Genomic DNA, 21,391 nt, shown 5'->3' with positions numbered 1-21,391 from the left:
ATGGCCCTACACAACCTTTCATGAACATATTTACACCAATTGAAATCCTTAATTTCATCAACATTTTCAAGAGCTTTAACAAAACTTAAATCAGCAGTTCTATTTGCAACAGGTGCTAAAAAGGTAGCAAAAGCAACCATCACAAATAGTCTCTTAAATAACTCCCCACCATCCTTTAACAAACAATAATAGCCTCTAATTTATGTAAAGGTATGCCTGCACTACCAGCAACATCAAACATGCATACTCCTCCATTCTTGTTTCAATTGAAGATCAGTACTCCTAGTACTCTCTACAACATCCATCCCATTATTCAAAGGTAACTCAAATACATCATAAACATCATAGGGAGAAATAACAAATTCCTTCCCAGGACTTATAGAAAACATCCGACTAACAGGATCAAAATGATCAAACCAACCAAGGAAGTAAAGTTGTAACAGTTCTAGTTAACTTTAAATCCAACAAACCACCAAATCCAATTTCAACAATAGATTTAACTTGCTCATCAGAAAAATCTTTCATGAGATCTACTAATGTGTGCAGTCTGCAATGGTTATTGAAAAACCTATCCAATCTGAATAAAAAAAAGAAGAAAGGAAAAATAAAATGAACCCAACTATAACTTTAAAGAGAATAAATACAACTTTAGAAATAATAAATGCAACTTTAGCAAACACAAAATTATAGCTATAAATAAGTACTAAAATATAGCATTGATATCATTATCCATAACTTTACATAAAATTATCATAAATATTGTATTAGCATATAAGTTAATTATCACATCTATCTTACTAACACAATGTCCATAACTTTAAGGGCATTATCCATAACTTTAAGAGCATAATCCATAACTTTAGAAATAATAACAAAAACTTCAGAAAAGGGTAATTACATTTCAAAATCAGAATCAGAATCATCTCTATCTGATATACTTGCAACAGCTTCATCTTCTTCAGCATCAGAATCCGGTCTGTTTCTATTTTCAATTTTGACAGCCTTTTCAACCACTCTCCGCTTCTTCTTAGCCAGACAACGATCACCCTTTATTCACTCCTTCTCAGCACGACAGATATTGTCCTTCACCATTTTCCGTTTCTTCTCAGACGAACGACGATAATCTTTTTTTGCTTTTTTCTCAACAGAAGCATTATTGGATGCCTTAGCTAGCTTTTTTTCTGGACAGCGATAATCCTTTACTGGATTTTTCTCAGCTGGACGCTGAGCATCCTTTACTGGCTTCTTTGCTTTCACACTCAATTTTTTTTATTTATTTCTCTCAACAAATTCTTCCTCACTTCTTGTTTAGAATCTTCCTCACTTCTTGTTTAGAATCTTCCTCACTTCCCTCCTCATCATCACCCTCATCATCTTCTGAACCCTCCTCATCATCACCCTCCTCCTCATCACCTCCATCCTGCTCAAAACCCTCCTCATCATCACCTCCATCATGTTCAAAACCCTCCTCATCATCACCTCCACCCTCTTCAGAACCCTCCTCATCATCACCTCCACCCTCTTCTGAACCCTCCTCATCATCACCTCCATCCTGTTCAAAACCCTCCTCATCATCACCTCCACCCTCTTTTGAACCCTCCTCATCATCACCTCCACTCTCTTCTGAAACCTCCTCATCATCACCTCCATCCTGCTCAGAACCCTTATCCTCACTTTTATCCTCATTCACTGCACCCTTCTTTACTGCAGCCTCCTTCACTGCACCCTTCTCTACTACAACCTCCTTCACTGCACCCTTCTTTGATGCACCTTCCTTTACTGCACCCTCCTTTACTGCAGCTTCCTTCATAACACCCTTCTTTACTGCAACCTCCTTTATTGCAGCCTCCTCTACACTACCTCCCTTCTTTCCACCCTTCTCCACATCAACATTAACTTCATTGCTTACATCATTAGCACCTATAGAAAATAATAGTATTAAAATGTAAATCATAACATTAACTAAAAAAAATATAACTACAACTATAATTAACATAACTTTTATAAAACAATCAGACATATAATAATACATAAAGCATAACTTAAGCAAACATTTGTATAACTATAACAAGCTCACAATACTGAAGTTTAAGATTAACATAACTTTAACTAAAAATAGTATAACTATAACTATAATAAACATAACTTTTATAAAACAATCTGACATATAATAAAACATAAAACATAACTTAAGCAAACATTTATATAACTATAACAACTAATTTTGTAACTTTAACAAACGTACAAAAATCAAGAAATTGTAACTGTAAATAGAGAAATTGGTAAAACCTTGAGCATCATCAGATCCACCAACAGAGCTTCGCAAACCACGTTTCCTTCGAAAATTCAAAAGACCACCTCTAAACTTCACCATCGCAAATTCAAAATTAAACCCTAAAATTCAAAATAAGAATGATTAATTAATCAAAATCAACAACAAATTGAATGAAAATGCATGAAAAAACTGGGGGGGGGGGGAAAAACAAAAAAAAACTAGTAACACCTAAAATATTCAATCTAATATGAACACAATGAACCAGGAAACCATATAATATGAACAAAATTACAATCAAAAACATAAAAAACCAAAAATCAAACTAATGTACTTACGAATACAACAAAAACAAAGAATTCCACTTAAAAATTGAAATAAAGTAGAGAATTACAAGTTAATAATACACATAGAAAATGAAAAACCATAAAAAAATCAACAATTACAACAACTAATGAACAAAAATTATGCGATTAAAACCAAAAATAATTTAAACTAACCTCAAAAACCGATAAGAATCCAAAATTTAATTTGTCAACTAAAGAAAATCAACAAAACAAAGGAAAGATGAAGAGAGAGAAACTGCAGAGAAATATGAACAGAGGAGAGAAATATTGCAGAGAATACGCGCTAAAATGAAAAAAAAAATAGAAGAAGAAATAACCACTGGATTGGCACGTGTGAGTCCAGTCCAGAAGATATTTTCCGCCTTTTTCGCTTTTTTTTTTTTAATTTTTTTTTTGTTTGTAAAATCTTTAAGTTAACTATTTACACCTTAAGATATTTTCTTTCCATTTTGACAATCATATTTATTCCATATATACCCAAATGAAATATTTCTACATATATGTAGTACTTTTTATTTTGTAATATTGTCAAAAATATTTAACAACCCTGCATTGCACGGGATTTTAACCTAGTTTATTCTAAAGATATCCATTAATATAGTCTCATGAATTATGATATTAACCATTATCTATTTCATATTTTCGATTTCAATCATTGATTATTAAATTTTTTAATTATAGAAATGAGAATATATTGATGTGTGTAACACCCCAATATTTAGCCCCTTTTTCAAAACCAATTAACCAAAATAAATTATTTTTTTTTTTTTTTGGAGAATTATTAATGTGTCACCTCCTTGAGTTAAAACAATAAGGCTTATATGAATTCGACAATAGAAATTCATCAAATTAAAATAAGCACTTTAAAATAAAATAAAGGGAAATTCTCTCTGATAACCACGAACTTTTATTTTTTTTCTCAGTGGTAAAGTCTGAAATTTTTTATTATCAATGATAATCAATGGTAAAGGCTGATGGTCGGGTTTTTCTTTTTTGTTTTCATTATTGGTTAGACATAATTGGTTGAGGTAATTAAATGGGGGATAGTTATGTCTTTTTGCAGTCCAATAGCTAAACCATAGTTAAGGAATTAACAAATTGTTTAACTTAAGTTACCATTTGCTTAGTAATAATAATTATTGATTACCATTGATGAATCAAAAGTTTCAGACTTTACCATTGACCAAAAATAAAAGTTCATGGTTACTAAAGAGAATTTCCCTAAAATAAAACCAAAGTTAAACAATCTACAAAAACCATAACTTAAGGCTCTTATTCCAATAGAAAACCATTCACATAAAGATTTAATTTAAATCATAAATTAAACAAATTTAATAAATAAATTTATTAAATGATGACCACAACGGGAAATTTGATTATATACTCATCCACACTTCATCCATTGGCAATGCATGCATGATGTTGGAATCGCATCGCTTAAAGATATTTGTGCAAAACTTCTGCTCAATAATACCGGTGTAAAGGTGGTTCATCACAAGTTCATTGTAGAATAGCTGAATAGGTCATGATTGACATACAAAAAAATGTAATCAACAACACTTAGTACGTATAGGCTACATAGACAATAGTATAATATCCTAGCATGCCACTATTAATAATAGTACAAATAAAACGGCATTCACAATTCCACCCCAATAAATTCTCATATTAACCAATTACATAACTAACTGATTAAAACAATTAAATTTAAATATTGAAGAAAGCAATATATGTCCTATATGAGGATATCCAAACCAAAAAACTTCTTGAGGAAATAAATAACCAAAATAATAATAGCGCAAAAGGTGGATGAGCGTGACTCCATTCCCATAGTTAGCATGAATGCATGATGTCTCACATAACTTCATAAAACCAAATAATTCACCAAAGTAATACTTCCTCCGTTTTTTTAGTTGACACCGTTTAATTTTTACATTATTCACAAATTACACTTTGACTAGCTTTTGTGATTTATAGCTTCGATAAAACATAGTCAAGTGATGGGATCTTGTTTGAATCGTCTCAATTTATATTTTATAAATATCCACTTTTTATAATTTTACAATATCGAGAATTAGAGATATTAGTCGTTAAAAAAGTGTGTTGGCAAGCGTGATAATAGAATGGTGTCAACTAAATAAAAACGGAGTTAGTAGAAGGAAGACTCATTGATGGCTCCATAATTATCGATACTTTAGACGTATATTCAGCAACTTATTCGATTTTATTGATTATTCATCTTTCACTTTACGTGATTAGTAGCTTATATAATAGTCAACTTATTAATAAGAACAATGCAACACACAACATAAAAATTACACAATACTCATTTTAACTTTAGTTAGGACAATTTTGATCACTAAGCACATACTCGTAGTATATGACCCTCAATTAAATATTCCTTCATTAAATCCAAATGTCGAACAAATCAACAAACATTATCATTTAGACATAACCAAACTCTTTTACTTAAATCGTATTAAAATTTCATATATATATGAGTAATGACTAATCAATAATAATCAAAGGATAATTCTCCAAATTAATACTACTTACCTTCAATTTTCTTCCAATACCAACCTTTAATAAAATCAATACATGATCTATAGTAATTAAATCATACTCTATAGCAATTAAATCATACTTTCATATTTGCATCCAAAATTCCATACAAACATATTTAATCATTTCAAATCAAAAGCCAAGCTTTCATACTTTCATGATTGCATATATTGCTATTGCTATTGCTATTGAATGCACAATTGCACAGTCTCTCACATTGCTATTGCTATGTTGAAAACCCTTGAAATAATTACCAAACACTTTATAAAATTGAGATTTTATTTGCATGTGAAATTGTGAAGTATTGAGAGTTGATTTCCCCCCCCCCCCCACCCCTTCCTTCCTTAGATTCAATTCAAACACACCCCTAATTGATCTTATTTTTCTTTTTGGGTCTTTTAGTGACTTTTGAATAATTATATGATTTAATGATTGAGATCAATTTTTGCAATGCTTTATGCACTATTTTCGTGAATTTACTATCGTTGTTGATCTTCTACATATCACATGTCTAGTAATTTAACTTTGGTAAGGAACTCCTTTACAACTTTCAAAATAAAACTATGACATACGTAAATGTTATAAGGCTTCGAACTATCAAAATTAATTTATAACTAAAGAAAGGCAATTTTTTAGAATGACATAATTGACAAGTTGTCCTAACTCATAATTAAAGGGTCGGAATGTTTGAGTGGATCAAACGCTCAATAATCACAACACTTAGACTAACATAACTCATTATATGCCAGTTTTACATGTTATTTTATGTATGCTTCTACTTGAGAAGACAATGTAAACACTATTACGTACTCGTACTTAAGATAACAACATGCTGTGTAACTACTATAGTTTTATCATTATCAAAATTATATGGAGATTTGGAAAGTATGGAATTATTATAACTTAGCGAAGAAGTATAAGAGTCAGAGCCCACATTTGTGACTTGCGACATGCACAAATTGGAAACTTGATTATTTGCTTTTATGATATCAATAAACATCAAGCTCCTTTCAAGAACAAAGGTAAAGAGAGTTTTCAAAAAGATAAAGTTCTCTTGTAACAAAAAGTTAGATAACACAATTATAAGTGTCTGAAAACTTACATGACCTGAAAATTCACTATATTATACAATGAAACAAAGTTTCTAATAATTACTTCGTATTAAGGAAGGAACACAAAGCTAAGTAAGCAATTACAAATTGATAACCCTCATTAAGAGGGCTTTTACATTTAATTAAAATAATAATTGTTTTTATACTTAATGATTAAAATAAGTAAGCAATTACAAATTGATAACCCTTATTAAGAGGGTTTTTATATTTAATTAAAATAATCATTGTTTTTATACTGGATCTCCTCAACCTGTTGTGTTTACGCGAAACAAGGGGAAACAACCTGTTTCACCTCAAGTTAGTCAGAGGGATAAAAGAACTGCACCTGAACGGGCATCTCAAGCACTCCAGATCAAAGAGCCAAGGGCTGAACCAGTTGTTAATCCTAGGCAAAAACAGCCTAATACAATTTTGTTAAAGCCCAAAGATGAGCCATTTACTGAGGACATGATGACACCTGCACCGCTTGCTGTATTGCCTCCAGGTATATAGCATTCTCTTGCTTCATTATGCTAACTTTTTTTTTGTAAATGCTTACATGTATTTTCCAAATATATATACTCTATAGATACTTCCTTTTCATGCTTCTCGGCCTCTCAGTATACTGAAAGTTTGCTATCATTCAAGGCTTAGGTTAATTTTGCGGTGGGAATTTAGAAATTTATAGTGTTTATACTACTCTTGCTACCTTTTAAGAATTTGTGTGTTCTAACAAACGGTACATTTTTTTGTGGTGGATGTATTATGTTGCTATGTCATATCATAATGTTGCTATGATGTACCATCCCCCACCCCCCACCCCCACCCCCACTTGTCCTGTGTCCTGGTCATTGCACAAAGACTTCAATATGAATGTTATAGTTGCTAGTGTGAATACTGGGTAAGCAGTAGCCTCTTATAATTCTGATGCCATGAAGCTATACAGGAATTACTTGTCCAGTCGTCCTTAACTCCTAATGCATACACCATTAGTGGGATTCACACAAGTTTTGTTGCTATTAGAATTTACATCGTAAAATCTTTTCTTTTTAGGTTGACCACAAAATGTTATCTTCTAAAGTTTTATATTGCCTTCAGCATCATTATGTGTAACAACCCATAATTTAAACTAAGGTTTTACGCGCACTTTTCACTAATACTTTGATTTTTGTTTAATTTCGAACTTCTAATTAGTTGGTACTAATATTTTGATGTTTTTGATAATATTAATATTAATTAAATTATTACATATATATGCATTATTAACTACTACTTATTTCGTCTTTTCTTCCTGATTTCGATTAAAAGATAAACTTTATATGTTATTTTGCGTATTGATTAAATTATTATTATTGATTATTATTGTTCTTCTTCTTCTTTTTATTACTACTGTTGTTGATAATATCGATATTATTATTAATGTTGTTATTTTATGTGTATTTTATTTGCTTCTTAATTCGTTTCTTCTCCTTGAATTTGGGCCAATTAGGATTGGTTTCGGGATAGAATTTGGGCTAGTAATTAACCGTCCAATTAGGCTTGTATAACCTTGTTTATTTGCTCTCCTTAAGCCCATGATAGTCCTTAGTTAACCCTCCTAAACTAGTCCAATTAGCATCCTTAATCTAGGGCTTTGCGTGGTAATCACATGGTTTGCTTGAGCACATCTTCTCCTCTTTCTCACGGCTGTACAAGGGCTTGTTGCTACTCAGTTTTCCACCTTAGTAACCCCCTAATTACACCCTCAATCAATCTCATTCGATCACCAATTAAATGCTGTCCAAATCACTTGATATTCCCTACCTTTTACGTACAAAAATAACGCTTCTTGGGCGTGAGTTTGCTGCACTTTCATAACACTTTTCTCCTCTCAAATTCCCTCAAATTTTCTTGTATTCATCAAGGGATTTTCATGGGTCCTTGCTGCTGTATTTTACCCTCTTATTCAAGCACAATCAAGGCTAGCAAGAGGCGTGACTTTGGAGCGGCTCGGATGGATTCAAATTACAATCTTTCCTCTCTTCTTAATCTGCTTTTTCTTGCTCTCCAATCAAGGTAACTAGCATTTTTCCATTACTTTAGAAATCATGGTTGGGTTTAGGAGAGATTAGATGCGTTTATAGGAATTGTAGTTTGAGTTTCGGTTGCGGTTTCGAATCAACTTACATGATGCGTACATTATGAATGATGTTTGACAGGTTTTTGCTTCCTTCCATGCTTAATTTAGTTTGTTATCTATGCCTAGTTATTATGTGATGTTTCTATGATGTTTTCATGGTGTTTATGAATGATTTTGTGGGTGATAACATGTGCTAATCCAAAAGGAAATGTAGCTGCTTCCTATAGAGGTTGTGCGTGAGTTTGGGGCTGCTTATCATGATATTTGGCTAATGTTTCTAGCCTATTTTGAAGTGATTATGTCAAGGTATCACTAGGGATCATTTTTAGGTTGTTTAAGATGTGAATAGGTTGATCTTATCATGGTTTTTAGGCCTAGAGAGTCTAAAAACGCTGCTGCAGTTGCTGTCAATGTGCCATGGGTTTACAGCTTTATTTTCCCTTGATTTGATTTGTTTTTGTGCCTAAAATGGTATATCATCATGTTAGGTTTATCCCTAAATTAAATTATCATATTTTGGGCAAGTTTTAATGTGATTATATGCCTAAAACTAAGAAGAGGTGCTGCTGCCAGGTCTGTTGTGAACCGTGTGAAATGAGTGAATTTAAGCGATGTATTGCCTAATTTTTATGCCTAATCTTGTCCCTATCCTGACCTATGATGTTTTTAGAGTCTGTATGTTAATGGGCTAAGGTTAATGGTGGATTTAAGGTTGGTTTTGGGTGAATTTGTTGTGCAATATGTTGCTGTAATTCTAATTAGGGGCTGTTGCATTGTCATGTTGTTTTTAGCATGTTAAAGTCATGAATTTAAGCCTAGCTTGTATGTATATATTGCCTAATATGTGGATTAATATGTCAAAGTTTTATTTTATCATTTTGGGGTGACTTGGGTGTGTTTATGAAGTGTTAATGAAGTGGTATAGCTGCTGCCATTTTTGGTTATTAAGTAAGTTGTCGACGTCATTGTGATTTAAAGTAGAATAACACTATTTTTAGCACCGCTTTGCCAAGGGTTGTGTACGGAGTATATTGTGTTATTTTGTTATAATTAGCTTTGTACCCAAATCCAGACAATAAGAGTGACACCTTATTATGATATATAAGTAGTTTTGTATATTATTGAATGATTTTAAAGTTAAACTCTTTTGAATGATTTTTAATGAATTTTGGTCTTAGAAGTAATGATCTGCAGTACTTTAAATTGGGGTTGATGATCCCTAAATGTATTTGGATGATTTTTAAGAAGTATGTTTACAAATTTTATATGGTTTGTGAGTGTAAGACAATCATTGAGCTGTGGAATTCAATAGTTGGAACATGCTAACATCTTAGGCTGCTGAATTCGAGATGTAATTTCCTAGGTTAATTGGTGTCATTCGGAATTACTCGGGCTGCGGAATTCGAGTAGGAAAACCGGGAGTTTTGCCATTCTTAGACACAGACGGGCCGTGGGATTCACCGGTGTTCATATTTTATATGCTTGCCTTACTATCAATTTGTTTTCAAGGAGTTAAAAATTATTATTTTAAAGATATTACTAATTTTGGGAAGGAACTTTAATAAGTTTTAATTATTGTTTATGTGAGATACCGTTTCTGTTTTGGGTGCTGTTATTTTTATTCTGTTATCTTGTGGTAATATTTTTACGTTGTTTAATATACATGTTTGTCTTGTATTATAGTCATGTTTCCATGTTTTATTTATACTTTGAGTTCATTTTGTTGTTCTTGATGGAGTTAATGTTCTTTCTTGTTGTTAAGTTTTATGCTTGTGTCTAAGCTTTTTTAGTTAGCTTTGTGTTTCTACAAGTACTGGGAGAACTGCTAGTTACTCCCCACTGATTGTGGAACCTAAATGTTATTTGTAGGTGAAGAGTAGCGTCTGTTGAGTGTGGGCTGAGAGGAGTGTTTTTAGTTTGTTCCTTAGCAGTTTTAATTTATAGACCTTCTTCTTTTATCTTCACACCTTCTCTTTTTGGGCTAATCAAATTTGAGGTTGTTCTGCCTCATTGAAAGTTTTCCATGATCATTTGGGATTTCTCTTAGTTTACTATATTTATTTCAGTTATTTTATCTATTTCCTTTAGTTTTTATTAACCTTTAGAGTGACATCACCGTCTCGACGTTATTTTCGCTAACCTCTCGCCTTCGTTTTAGACGGGGTGTTACATTATGGCTCTTGTTGTTTTGAAAAGATCTTGTCTTCAGTACTTGGCATAGCTATCCATAATCTTGTTAACAGATTTTACAATGTGAATGCACTACTTAGTACAATGTATTATTTAACTCATCCCTTCCCCCCCTTCCCCCCTCCCTCTTCTTTTATCTTTTCTCACTTATGATGATTAAGTATAATCATCCTTGACAATTGGGAGTGGAATTGAAGATTTTTTTGAGGTCATAGTGTAATTCTCTCTGGAGATCTATTGCAAAAGTCATTCAATTTATGCCAGGTGCCTGAGCTAGGCGATATAATGGGTGGAGGTAATCTGGAAGAGAAGAATGAAGGAGATAAGTTTGAAAAGATATAGAATATGGTTATAAAAGCTTTAGTATATGGACCTAAGCCTTAAATGCTCTTGGATATGATTTATCTATGAAGTGCTAATACGAGATCACAGGGAAGGCAGATTTTTTGGTGTTTACGAGGTCAGTCCATGATTGTTTAATGACTTCAATGTCTGATATGATAGTGCTTAGTCTGCTTACTAATTATTTGGAGGCAAGTTATAGAGGAGTTTTTCAGTGGGTTTTTTAATGCCTATCTTATATTATCACAATGGACTTAAGGACTTCTACTAACACTCTTGAATATTGAAGACAAATACTATTTCTTTATTTGGTTTCTCATTTATTCCTATATGATCAGATCATCAAATTCAACCATTGGCAATTGATATACTTTTATCTGGACAGATTACTGCTCATGGCCAGGCAGTTAACCACATAACTATTTTTGTAACTATTATCAAGGCTATTGGTTAGCCCGAAACAAACTGAACCTCCTACTGGAAACCTCTTTCCCCTAAAAAAAAATTAATAAGTAAAAAATAAAGAAAATAACCCCTAGTGTGAAGTGGTGGAATGACAGAGCCCTTGAAGTGTTCTGTATATTACAGTTACTGATACATATGCTGTGACGTGAGAATTGCATGCACATGAATGGCTGTATCTGGTGCAGTAACACGAAATAAATGCACCTCAAGTTAGGTCTTTATTCTGTATATCCGTGCAATAAGTGTTTTGGGGGGTTTTTCTGTATTATAGATTTTGTTTAATTCTGATATAGTATGATTCATTTATGCTTTTATTGAACAGTCCGCTCGCACAAGGAGGTTCCTTCAAATTCTAGTAACCCAGTTGGGAGCCAGGCAGAATTTATGCGTCAAGAAGTTCCTTCTAATTCTGGTAATGCAGTTTGCAGCCAAAATGGTCAAGACTCCAGGGCCTCTAAATCTGTGGGTGTTATTGATAAAGGTCTGGGGACATTGGCTTCACCAAATGCTCAAGAGAACCATATTCAGGAAGCTGAAGATTCTAAGAGAACTCCAGCTAACATAGACATTGCAGCCTCATCTCTTGGAGAGGTGAGGTTATCTCTGAGCTGCAACCCTGGTCCCCAAGGGAATGATTTCTATTTTCCGGATTTACAAGTTGTCTTAAAGAAAGTTAATGATAATTGTCTTACAAAGTACAAAATCACGGATCCAGAATTTTCTGTTATGAAAGTTATGGAGGACTTTTGTGAATGTGCTGGAAAGCTGGGTACAAAAGCTGATGATATGAATCAAGAAGGGTCTAGTCAACAGGATGCTGGGGTCATTGACTGCAATGGAACTGGCTGCCTTCAATTAAATGGTTCCATAAATGCAGAATCATCTGATAATGTGGCTGCCACAACTGAGATGACAGAACCTGATGCTTCAAATCCAACATCAGCATTCAATTGCAAACCAGTAGATGTGCATTCTGATATAAATGCTACTGATAATCATTGTGCTGAAAAGGATTCTAATGTTACAGACTCTAATGTGAATAGCTTGGTGGTTGTTCAGCAGCAGCAGATCATCCCCAGTTCTCTAGAAATTCTTGATGTCACAAGTGACATTTCAAGAGGCATAGAAGCAGTTAAAGTTTCAGTAGAAAAATCAAATTGTGACTCTTTACCATTGTTTCATTATATTCCCCAAAATGTCATCTCACACAATGCTGATCTGAGTTTCTCTCTTGCTCAAATTGGCGATCAAGATTGTTGCCATTCTTGCCTTGGTGACTGCTTGGCGTTGTCCTCATCATGCAATTGTGCTCGACGTAATGGCGGGAAGTACTCATACAATTCAGACGGTCTTGTGAAGGAAGAGTTTTTGGACAAGTGCATTTCAATGGTTCAGAACCCTCAAAAAGACTACCTTGTTTATTGTAAAGAGTGCCCCCTTGAACGATTGAAGAATGAGGATATGCTTGATCCATGCAAAGGTCACCTGAGACGCACATTCATTAAAGAATGTTGGACTAAGTGTGGCTGTAACAAGCACTGTGGAAATAAAGTTATACAACATGGCATAAGCCATAATTTGCAGGTGAAATTGAACTACTTTTTTGATATTGTGCCCAATCTCTTTAACTAAGAAGTTTGCAGTATAATAGATTGTTTACGGTGATATTGTCTTGTCATCTGGCCTGCGGCAGTGTGCTTAATTAGCTTATGCCTCTGTGATCATTTATTATTCACTAGTCCGGTAAAGTTAGTGGCACTCTGAAAACACAAGGGAAAAAAAAATGTATATATTGCATTGCATGTCATATTAGCTTCATAGTTCATACATATACGGAATTTATTTCACCTATTCAATTTTTATCCATATTTTGGGAAAGCTATCAACAGAAAGTTTTACCAACATAAGAAGTGTGGTTTCTCATTTTGCAAGATGTTTTGGTGTTGTATTTCTTCATTGTTTCATCAATTTTGAGAACTTTTGTCTAGGTGTTCTGGACTGCAGAAGGGAAAGGTTGGGGTTTGAGGACATTGGAAAATTTGCCAAAAGGGACTTTTGTTTGTGAATACGTTGGAGAAATCTTAACTAGTACAGAGCTCCATAAGAGAAATCTGAGAAGAAGCAATGATAAGCATTCATATGCAGTGCTACTTGATACGGAATGGGGTACAAGAGCTTTAAAAGAATCAGAAATCCTCTGTTTGGATGCCACATTGTATGGAAATGTGGCAAGGTTTATTAATCATAGGTAATTTTCTGAGAGCTGTCTCTTGATTTGTTGAGTTATTGTGTCCCCCCACCTTGCACGTTACCTTTATTTCCTGTATAGCATTTTCTTTTCATTCCTGATTTGTTTGTGCTTTATCCTCTCATTTTTCTTTAGCGGAGTTTTCATGTTTAACAATCTATAGTAGATATCCATATTGATGTTTGTTAACGTTGACATAGGACAAGGAAATGTGGTAATGGAACTCGTTGAATGAGCATTATGAGCTATTCTTTTGCATGATTGGCTAGGCAGCTATTTGAAGTTTCTTATTGTTCAGCAATGAAAAAATGACTGTAGTTTGCAGTTTAAGGTCTCAGATAAGTTTGTAGATTGGCTGGTGGTGTTATTTGGATTTAGATCACTCAAACCCTCATTGGTTAAAATAGGAATGCAAAGGAATGAAAAGAGAGCTTTTGTTATCTATTTCAGCTATGGGTTTTACGTAATGATCACTCCCCATGGGTTTTGAGATTTATTTGCCTTTTTCTTTCGTTGGTTACAATGTCATTTGGGTACCCCATTCATCTATCTAGAAGAAATAAAAACGAAAATATTTATTTTGGAATGCTTAGTAGTCCTCAACCTTCTTTCCTTCCTTCCTGCTCACTCGACCACTATACCTCTATCAGTCCGGTGCTTACTAATTACTATATCAACTAGTGAACTTCCCTGTACATCCACATTTCTAATTCATGTCACTATGTTATGAACTGATTTTCTGGCTTTATATTTCTGATTAAAGAAAACAAACGAATAAAGATGAAAGCTTGGAATTTTGATTGATATTGGCAGAATTTGATACAAAGGTGATAGGTTAATAGCTTGAGGCTATTACTCTCTTGATAACTTTAGGTTATCACTCTCCTAGTAACTTGAGGTTACTACTCTCAACATATTTCCTCACAATTCACATAATGCCTACTGCATATACTATCCCCTATTTATACTAAGGCTAAGAACTACTAACCTAAAAGTATTAGACTTCTCAAAATGCCCTTCCTAATGTTAGTCTATTACACACTACTGCCGAACTGCCTAGAGAAGCAATTATTACACTGCTGGTCTTTGATTCTCTTTACCAGCAAGTGGAAAGCTCATATCTTGGCTTAGGTGGTCAGTTCTGTTGTTAATGATTCTGATATGAAACTCTAATGCTCTAAATCAACCACTAAAGTCTAGCTCTAAGTTGCTATATTTGGGGAAACAATGGTGGTGTCTGTGTTGTTGAATGGACAACTGTAGCATAAGCTAGTGCTTATTGATTCAATAAACTCATAATCAGCTTCCTGATCTGACAATTTTGGATAAAGTGGCTGGCATTATGTGAGAAAGGTGGTTGATCAATACCAATCATATCATGATATAAAACATGCAAACTTTATGATTCCGAGCTGTTATTTTGGGGGGTGGGGGGTGATTTGCTTGAGTATAACCAAATTTGTTTGCATAATCTAGCATTTGAAGATTTGATCATGCATTTGGCTGTAGATAGTTGTCACTACTCATATAGTCATATGGAGTGGATGGGGGAATATGACATTAGCATGTTGTGAGTGGCTGAGCGCATTAATTAGTGACTTGAGTTGATGTACGGGAGCTCATACACGAGCTTCTGTTTTCAGCATATCTCTCTCTCTCTCTCTCCTTTTCATTTAATTATAGCCTTGTCATCTTTTCTGCACTTATCATATTCTGATTTCCATGTTTCTCCTTTGGTTTTCACGTGTCTGGAATGATGACTTGAGTTATGTTCATGTTGCTGTAGGTGTTCGGATGCAAATTTGATTGAAATCCCTGTTGAAGTGGAGACCCCTAATCACCACTACTATCATGTATGGAACTTGAAGAGTCATTTGGATTCTGGTCCTTGTTCTTGCTGTTATAGAAACTAGGATTAATAAATATTCTGTTTGTCCCAAAATAATTCTTCTCTTAGCTATTGGCATGGAGATTAAGAAAAATGGTTATATGTGAATAGTAATTAGAAATAGGGAGAGAAACGGCATTAATATATAGTGTTGGAACTGTGAGAAAAAGGATCCATGTGATAGAAAGAGAAAAGGTAGTAAGAAAATGCAGAGTACGCAGTGCAAATGGTAAAGGGAGATACTTATAATGGTTTCAATATTCCTGTCTAGACATAGAGAACATGACTTATCATGAAGGTTATATGGAAAAGTGCATAGTCCAATCTGTGCAACAAGAAGATTGTTTTGGGACAAGGAGCAAATAGTACTAAAGTTTCTGAAACTGCTTGTTTATTTAATTACTTAAGGAATATTTTGTTCTTGTGCAGGTTGCATTGTTTACAACAAGAGCAGTTAATGCTTTCGAAGAACTGACATGGGTATGTACACAATAGTTTGGGCTTCATTTAGACAGTAATACTTTTTTAGGAAGATAGTAGAAGTCATCATATAAAATGGTTTCAATAAATCTGCCTTGACTTAGAGAACATGACATGATTCAATAACATTTGTATTGAGTTATATAATTGTTGTCGCAAAAGAAATTATTTTTTTGCTTATCCCTTAAGATGAGATTTTTCAGCTTAAACTTTCAAGGTTATTTGGTGTATACTGTTATACACTAATACTGCTAGAGGTAGTGTTTTGACTCTGAATAGAAAAATTTATGCATTCCAAAGATTTGACAGCTTAGTGTGCCCGTGGTTTTTCTTGTAGTGCTCGCTAACTCAGCAGTCCATGTACTCATGAATTATGTTACATTTGCAAATTAAGGCATTTTTCATGATGACTACTGTGGTTTTAAGTACTTGCTCTATTCTCTTTTAAATGCAACACTTCTCATTTCACGTTTGCCAATGTGTTGTTTAAGTCATTGATATCTTTAATTACAAATATGGAAAAATTAAATAAAAATATTATAAACTGAGACGAATCTAACAAATTCTCACATGACTATATTTTTCCTTAGGTATAAATTAGAAAAGCTAGTCAAAGTGGAGTATATGGATAGTAAAAGTCAAAGTGTTGCATTTAAAAGAGAACGGAGGAAGTACTTTATTTTCGTGTTTACATAATTTATGCAACTTTTTTGAATGACATCCTCTGTTTTTTTTTTAATTTTTAATTTTTAATTTTATTTTTATTTTTATTATTATTATTATTATTATTATTATTATTTTTTATATTGCAATGTTAACCTCATTATGAAGTTTCACAATTATTAAAACGTATCCATGCAAATACCCTATACCCTTATATTTCAATACTTGTTGCTTTAGTTAATGCTTGCGATCAAATGAACAAATTAATTTTTTTTGTGCTCTAAGCACTAACATTTTGTGCTCACCCCCCTATGTTGCAATATTGATGGAACGAAGGAAGTATAATAAGTTGCTTACCTTTTTAAAACTATGAGCCACATTAATCTGCAAATTATTGCGTATAAGACTGAAATTCTATGTACCTATTTGTTAATATAAGATGTCTTCATATATACCTTTTGATCTGAGAAATTACTCCACCTTTAAATTTTCAAAGACTTTATTGATGTGATGTAAAAATTAATGTAAGATTCATCTTCAAAAACAGCTAAAAATTTGATATTTTGTATCTGTATTGATTTATAGAAATGGTCTTGGAGACTGCATAAAGCTCACTTGGAACAATCTAGCAAAATTCATAACTAACGTCTTCAGGTGCATGAAAATAACAGTCTTCTTTTGACGTGTCAATAGCTATTATAAGGTTTAAATTTTGATAGACCTTTTTATTGGATGAATTTACTTTTATATAATTTCATAGTGATGCCAGTGTAGGATACAAAATACCATTAAAGCTAATTTACACTATTGGATGTCGGTAAAGGAGAAAGCAGGCCTTATACCCTTCTTATACCCTTAACCTTATGGGTGAGTTAGTGACAACGTGTAAATATTGATGGTTTCCCTTTATAAATATAGGAATCCCTTTAAGGGAAACTCAGTTAGTCATCAGGCGATTGTATACTTGTGGTTCATAGTATTGGTGCTTTAGACTAGATAAATTTTAGCTGGTCACCATGTTATGCTTTTTGTTGATTACTTTTAAATTCATATAACTTTCTGAAATTCTCAGTAAGTTTAGTTATACTCATCATTTCAAAGAGTGTCTCCTTTATGACAAGCTAAATGCTGTCTCTATTTCTAGTGAATTAAGTGGCACTTGAGTACCTATAGCAGTATGAGTCATCTTCTCCTATGTAATTCATCTTTGTTCAGATTGTAGATAGTAGTCTGTAGACCTGAAAGGTTGAAATGTTCCATCCGCAGACTGTTGCTGCATACTTGTGCTTTTTATGACATTATTAAGTTTATTTCCAATTTTAAATATGTGAAAAACATTGCTCTGTATCAGTGTGCTGTCTAGTGATATGAGCATGACAGTCATGCTCTCATTAGGCCTGATTATCACGAGTTCTCGTGATGTAGAAAGCTGTGAAGGCTTTTTATCTGTTCATTCTTTTCTGTATGCTTCAGCTACCCTAGATTAAGGATATTTTAGTATTTTTAGGTCTTAGTTTACCTTTGCTCTCTCACTATCAATAAGTTTTGTAATAGTTATTGATTCCTTTTTTGTCTCATAAGCACCTATTGGTAATGTGTCCACAGGATTATGGTGTTGATTTTGATGATGGTGAACATCCTATCAAAGCATTCCGGTGTCTTTGTGGCAGCAGTTTTTGTCGCAACATGAAACGATCCAACAGTAAGTACATACTATCTATTTCATGGTGCAATTTGATTTCTATCAAGTACCAAGTTTACTTTGTCTTTGAGAGTCTTCTCTATTAAGTACAGTACTTAAATATTGCTAGGAATCAGAATCGAGCAGAGAATTCACAGCAATAAATAGAGTAAACTATAGCCCCAAGATAGATTGTATTAAGATCAGAGTAACCTCAATACAACTTCCTTCTTTCGAGAGGAAGGAATTCTCTCCAAAACTTTCACCTAACTACTTTTCTGAATACCCCACTCTTCTTTCCCCCAATCTATTTATTACAATATTCCCTCATAACAAACTGCATAACAAACTACAGCTCAGCTAACAAAAATAAGAAACTCTTCATAGATTACTTGATTACCCTTCCCCTAACAAACTTCAGTAACTGCATTCCCTCTCAGCTATCAAGTTGCTGCTGGATTGGGCATCCTCTTTCGAGCATGAGTGATGTGCACTGGTGGTTTGGGCTGGACCCTTGCAAATATGCCAGTTATCTTCATTTAGTGCCTCATTATAAGAGCAATCTATTTAGCTGGACTTTATATTAGTCTTTCGAATCACTTGTACTTTTTTTGTTGGAATCAGGCGACTGTTCTATAATGTATGGATTGTGCTACAACTTATGAAAAATATTTAGGAAAAACTATCAAAAATAATACAACTTTTAAGCGGTTCGCCAAAGATAAGTCAACCTTTTGATTATCTCTGAATAATATAACCTTTAGAGGGTTTTCGCTTAAAACAAGTTATGACCGGTTATTAACCTAATTAATAGGTTATATGGGACACGTGTCATTATTTTATTGGTTTGATAATTTAATTTGATTTTTTAAATTTATTTAATGTTTTAATTTTTAAGATTATTATTATTATTATTATTAGGGTATTTATCAATGGGTGGTACACCCAAGGTTCGGGCTTTCTCAATAGTACACCTACTCAATTATTCTTTATCAGTGGTACACCCAAGGTTGGCGGTACACCTACCGTACCCTTTCCGCTAAAAAAACGTTAGTTTTGGCTTTTTTCGCTTTTTTAACTTAAAAACTGACACGTGGCGGCTTGTGATTGGTCCAAAAAAGTAAAAATAAAATAAAATAAATTTTTTAAAAAAGTTAGATTAATAAAATAAGATAATTTTTTTTAATTTTTAAATTTTGATAATTTTTTTCAAACAACATACTCCCTTCGTCCGCAATTATCTGCAACATTTACCTAAAATGGGTGCTCTATATTATTTGCAACAAATTTTTTTCTTTCCTTTTTGGGTAATATTTAACTATTAATTACCCACTATTACCCACTTTTTTGGTTAGTGGTCCCCTTCACCACCTATTACCCACTACCTAAAACCCACTACAAATATTTGTGTTCACACTACAAATACCAAATATACCCTTATTTTTCAACACTTAAATGTTTAGTTTATATATATCATCATATGGGTAATTTTGTATTTTTACCTTTCTCTCTCATTAATTAAACCTACCAAAACTCAATTAACACTACCCTAAAAGTTTTGCCTAGGAGTCCGAAATATTGTCCTTTGTTGCAAATAACCTCGGACGGAGGTAGTATATTAAGTTTTGAGTCATCCAACATATATTTTGTAACTGTCTTTTCAAATATTTATAATATAAGTGTCTAGAGAACATTTGATCCTAGACCTTTATGGTATATTAACTTTTTTTTAAAAAAGAAATGATACATGAATGGTATTTTTTTTAATTAGGAAGGTACTTAAAATTGTACCTGCCAAAACTGATCTGGTACCCGAAGCTGGATGACTCAAAACTAAGTCGTGCCGCTAATTGGATGACCTGAAAATGGCCTGGTCCTATATTGACCTGACTGAAATCAAACATAGTGAAAATTGCTTCTTTTCCCACAGTCCACTTTATACAAGACACAAAATCAACCTGACACTTGTCTTTCATGAACCTAAACTATCCTCACCTGAACAGCAATCCTAAAGTCTCCTTAGTGTCCTTACCCGTATACTACCTGCTCCTGAAGTCCTAAATCAAACAACCTGTTTTCCACTTCTAAAAGGAGTAAAACTAACAAATTGTTGGACTTGAACTATTACCAATCCTGAAAGCTTCTTAACCAGTGGTCATGAGCCATGACTTTGGTTTTTACAAGTATATAATGAGCTTGTTGAAGATGGAATTTCCTGGGTTAATCTTTTCCTTTGTGTTTTCTTCTGCAATTAAGATGAGCAGTATTGTTGATGCATTTAGGATAATCATAAATATGTCATACTATTGACACTAGATTTAATTGTGGTCATCAGTACAACAATTCCTTGCTTTGCACATTTGCATCACATGACTTCTTCCATGAGAACAGCAGGCAAATTTTGAGCCTTTCATATTGCCTTTCTGTTTGTGGTTAGTGACTGCTTTAGTTGATGTGGTTAGATACTTAGATGTGCCCTTGCTCATCCGTGAAGTTGTCATATAAAATAACTTACTCTTGCTATGCTTTTTTTCATTTAGATTCTTGTTTTTCTTGTTGTGCAGGATCTAGGTCTACCTTAACTTTACAATAAAAGCTTGTTTAAAACCCGAGGAGTGAGCTTGTTAGCTTGTGACATCATCTGTTGCTGATATTTGATCAATTGACTCTAATTTTGCTGTTCTGAAACTGACTGACCTAGTGGTTAGACCGTAATATTTAGGACAAGTGAATATGTAATGCAAAGCAGCGTTGTCTTGTCTTTATGTACAGTGATCAATGGGCATGCATGCCCATAGCATTTTGGATTGACTGACTAGTAAATGCATTGCTAAGTAGTTGCAGAATTAACTGTTAGGTTTGGCTAGACATTAAGGTCTTATAAAAATGTGCAGCTATCTTTTATTTTGGCCTAAGCTAATAGTTTCTGGTAGAAACTGTATATTAGTCCATGAAAATTGGTCATTAGGATGTTGGGATTGTTGTTATTTCAGTGTTAATCAAGCCTGTTCAGATTCTACCTGCAGTGGTTGGGATTTTGATG

At 33.4% G+C, this 21,391-nt stretch overlaps 1 protein-coding gene across 1 annotated transcript; it reads left to right on the top strand.

Moving 5' to 3' along the window:
* Positions 1 to 6,512: 6,512 nt before the first annotated feature.
* On the top strand, positions 6,513 to 21,373 carry LOC110689861 (histone-lysine N-methyltransferase SUVR4-like; the record flags this gene model as incomplete). Its single annotated transcript, XM_021866693.1, has 7 exons — positions 6,513 to 6,777; positions 11,711 to 12,972; positions 13,377 to 13,636; positions 15,423 to 15,489; positions 15,954 to 16,004; positions 18,273 to 18,369; positions 20,913 to 21,373. Coding segments are annotated over 7 exons (2,031 nt in total), but the record flags the coding sequence as incomplete, so codon positions are not given.
* Between the last annotated feature and the right edge of the window lie 18 nt (positions 21,374 to 21,391).

The sequence above is a fragment of the Chenopodium quinoa genome, unplaced genomic scaffold (assembly GCF_001683475.1).
Source record: "Chenopodium quinoa cultivar QQ74 unplaced genomic scaffold, ASM168347v1, whole genome shotgun sequence".
NCBI lineage: Eukaryota > Viridiplantae > Streptophyta > Magnoliopsida > Caryophyllales > Amaranthaceae > Chenopodium > Chenopodium quinoa.
This window is presented reverse-complemented; position numbering and strand designations above follow the sequence as displayed.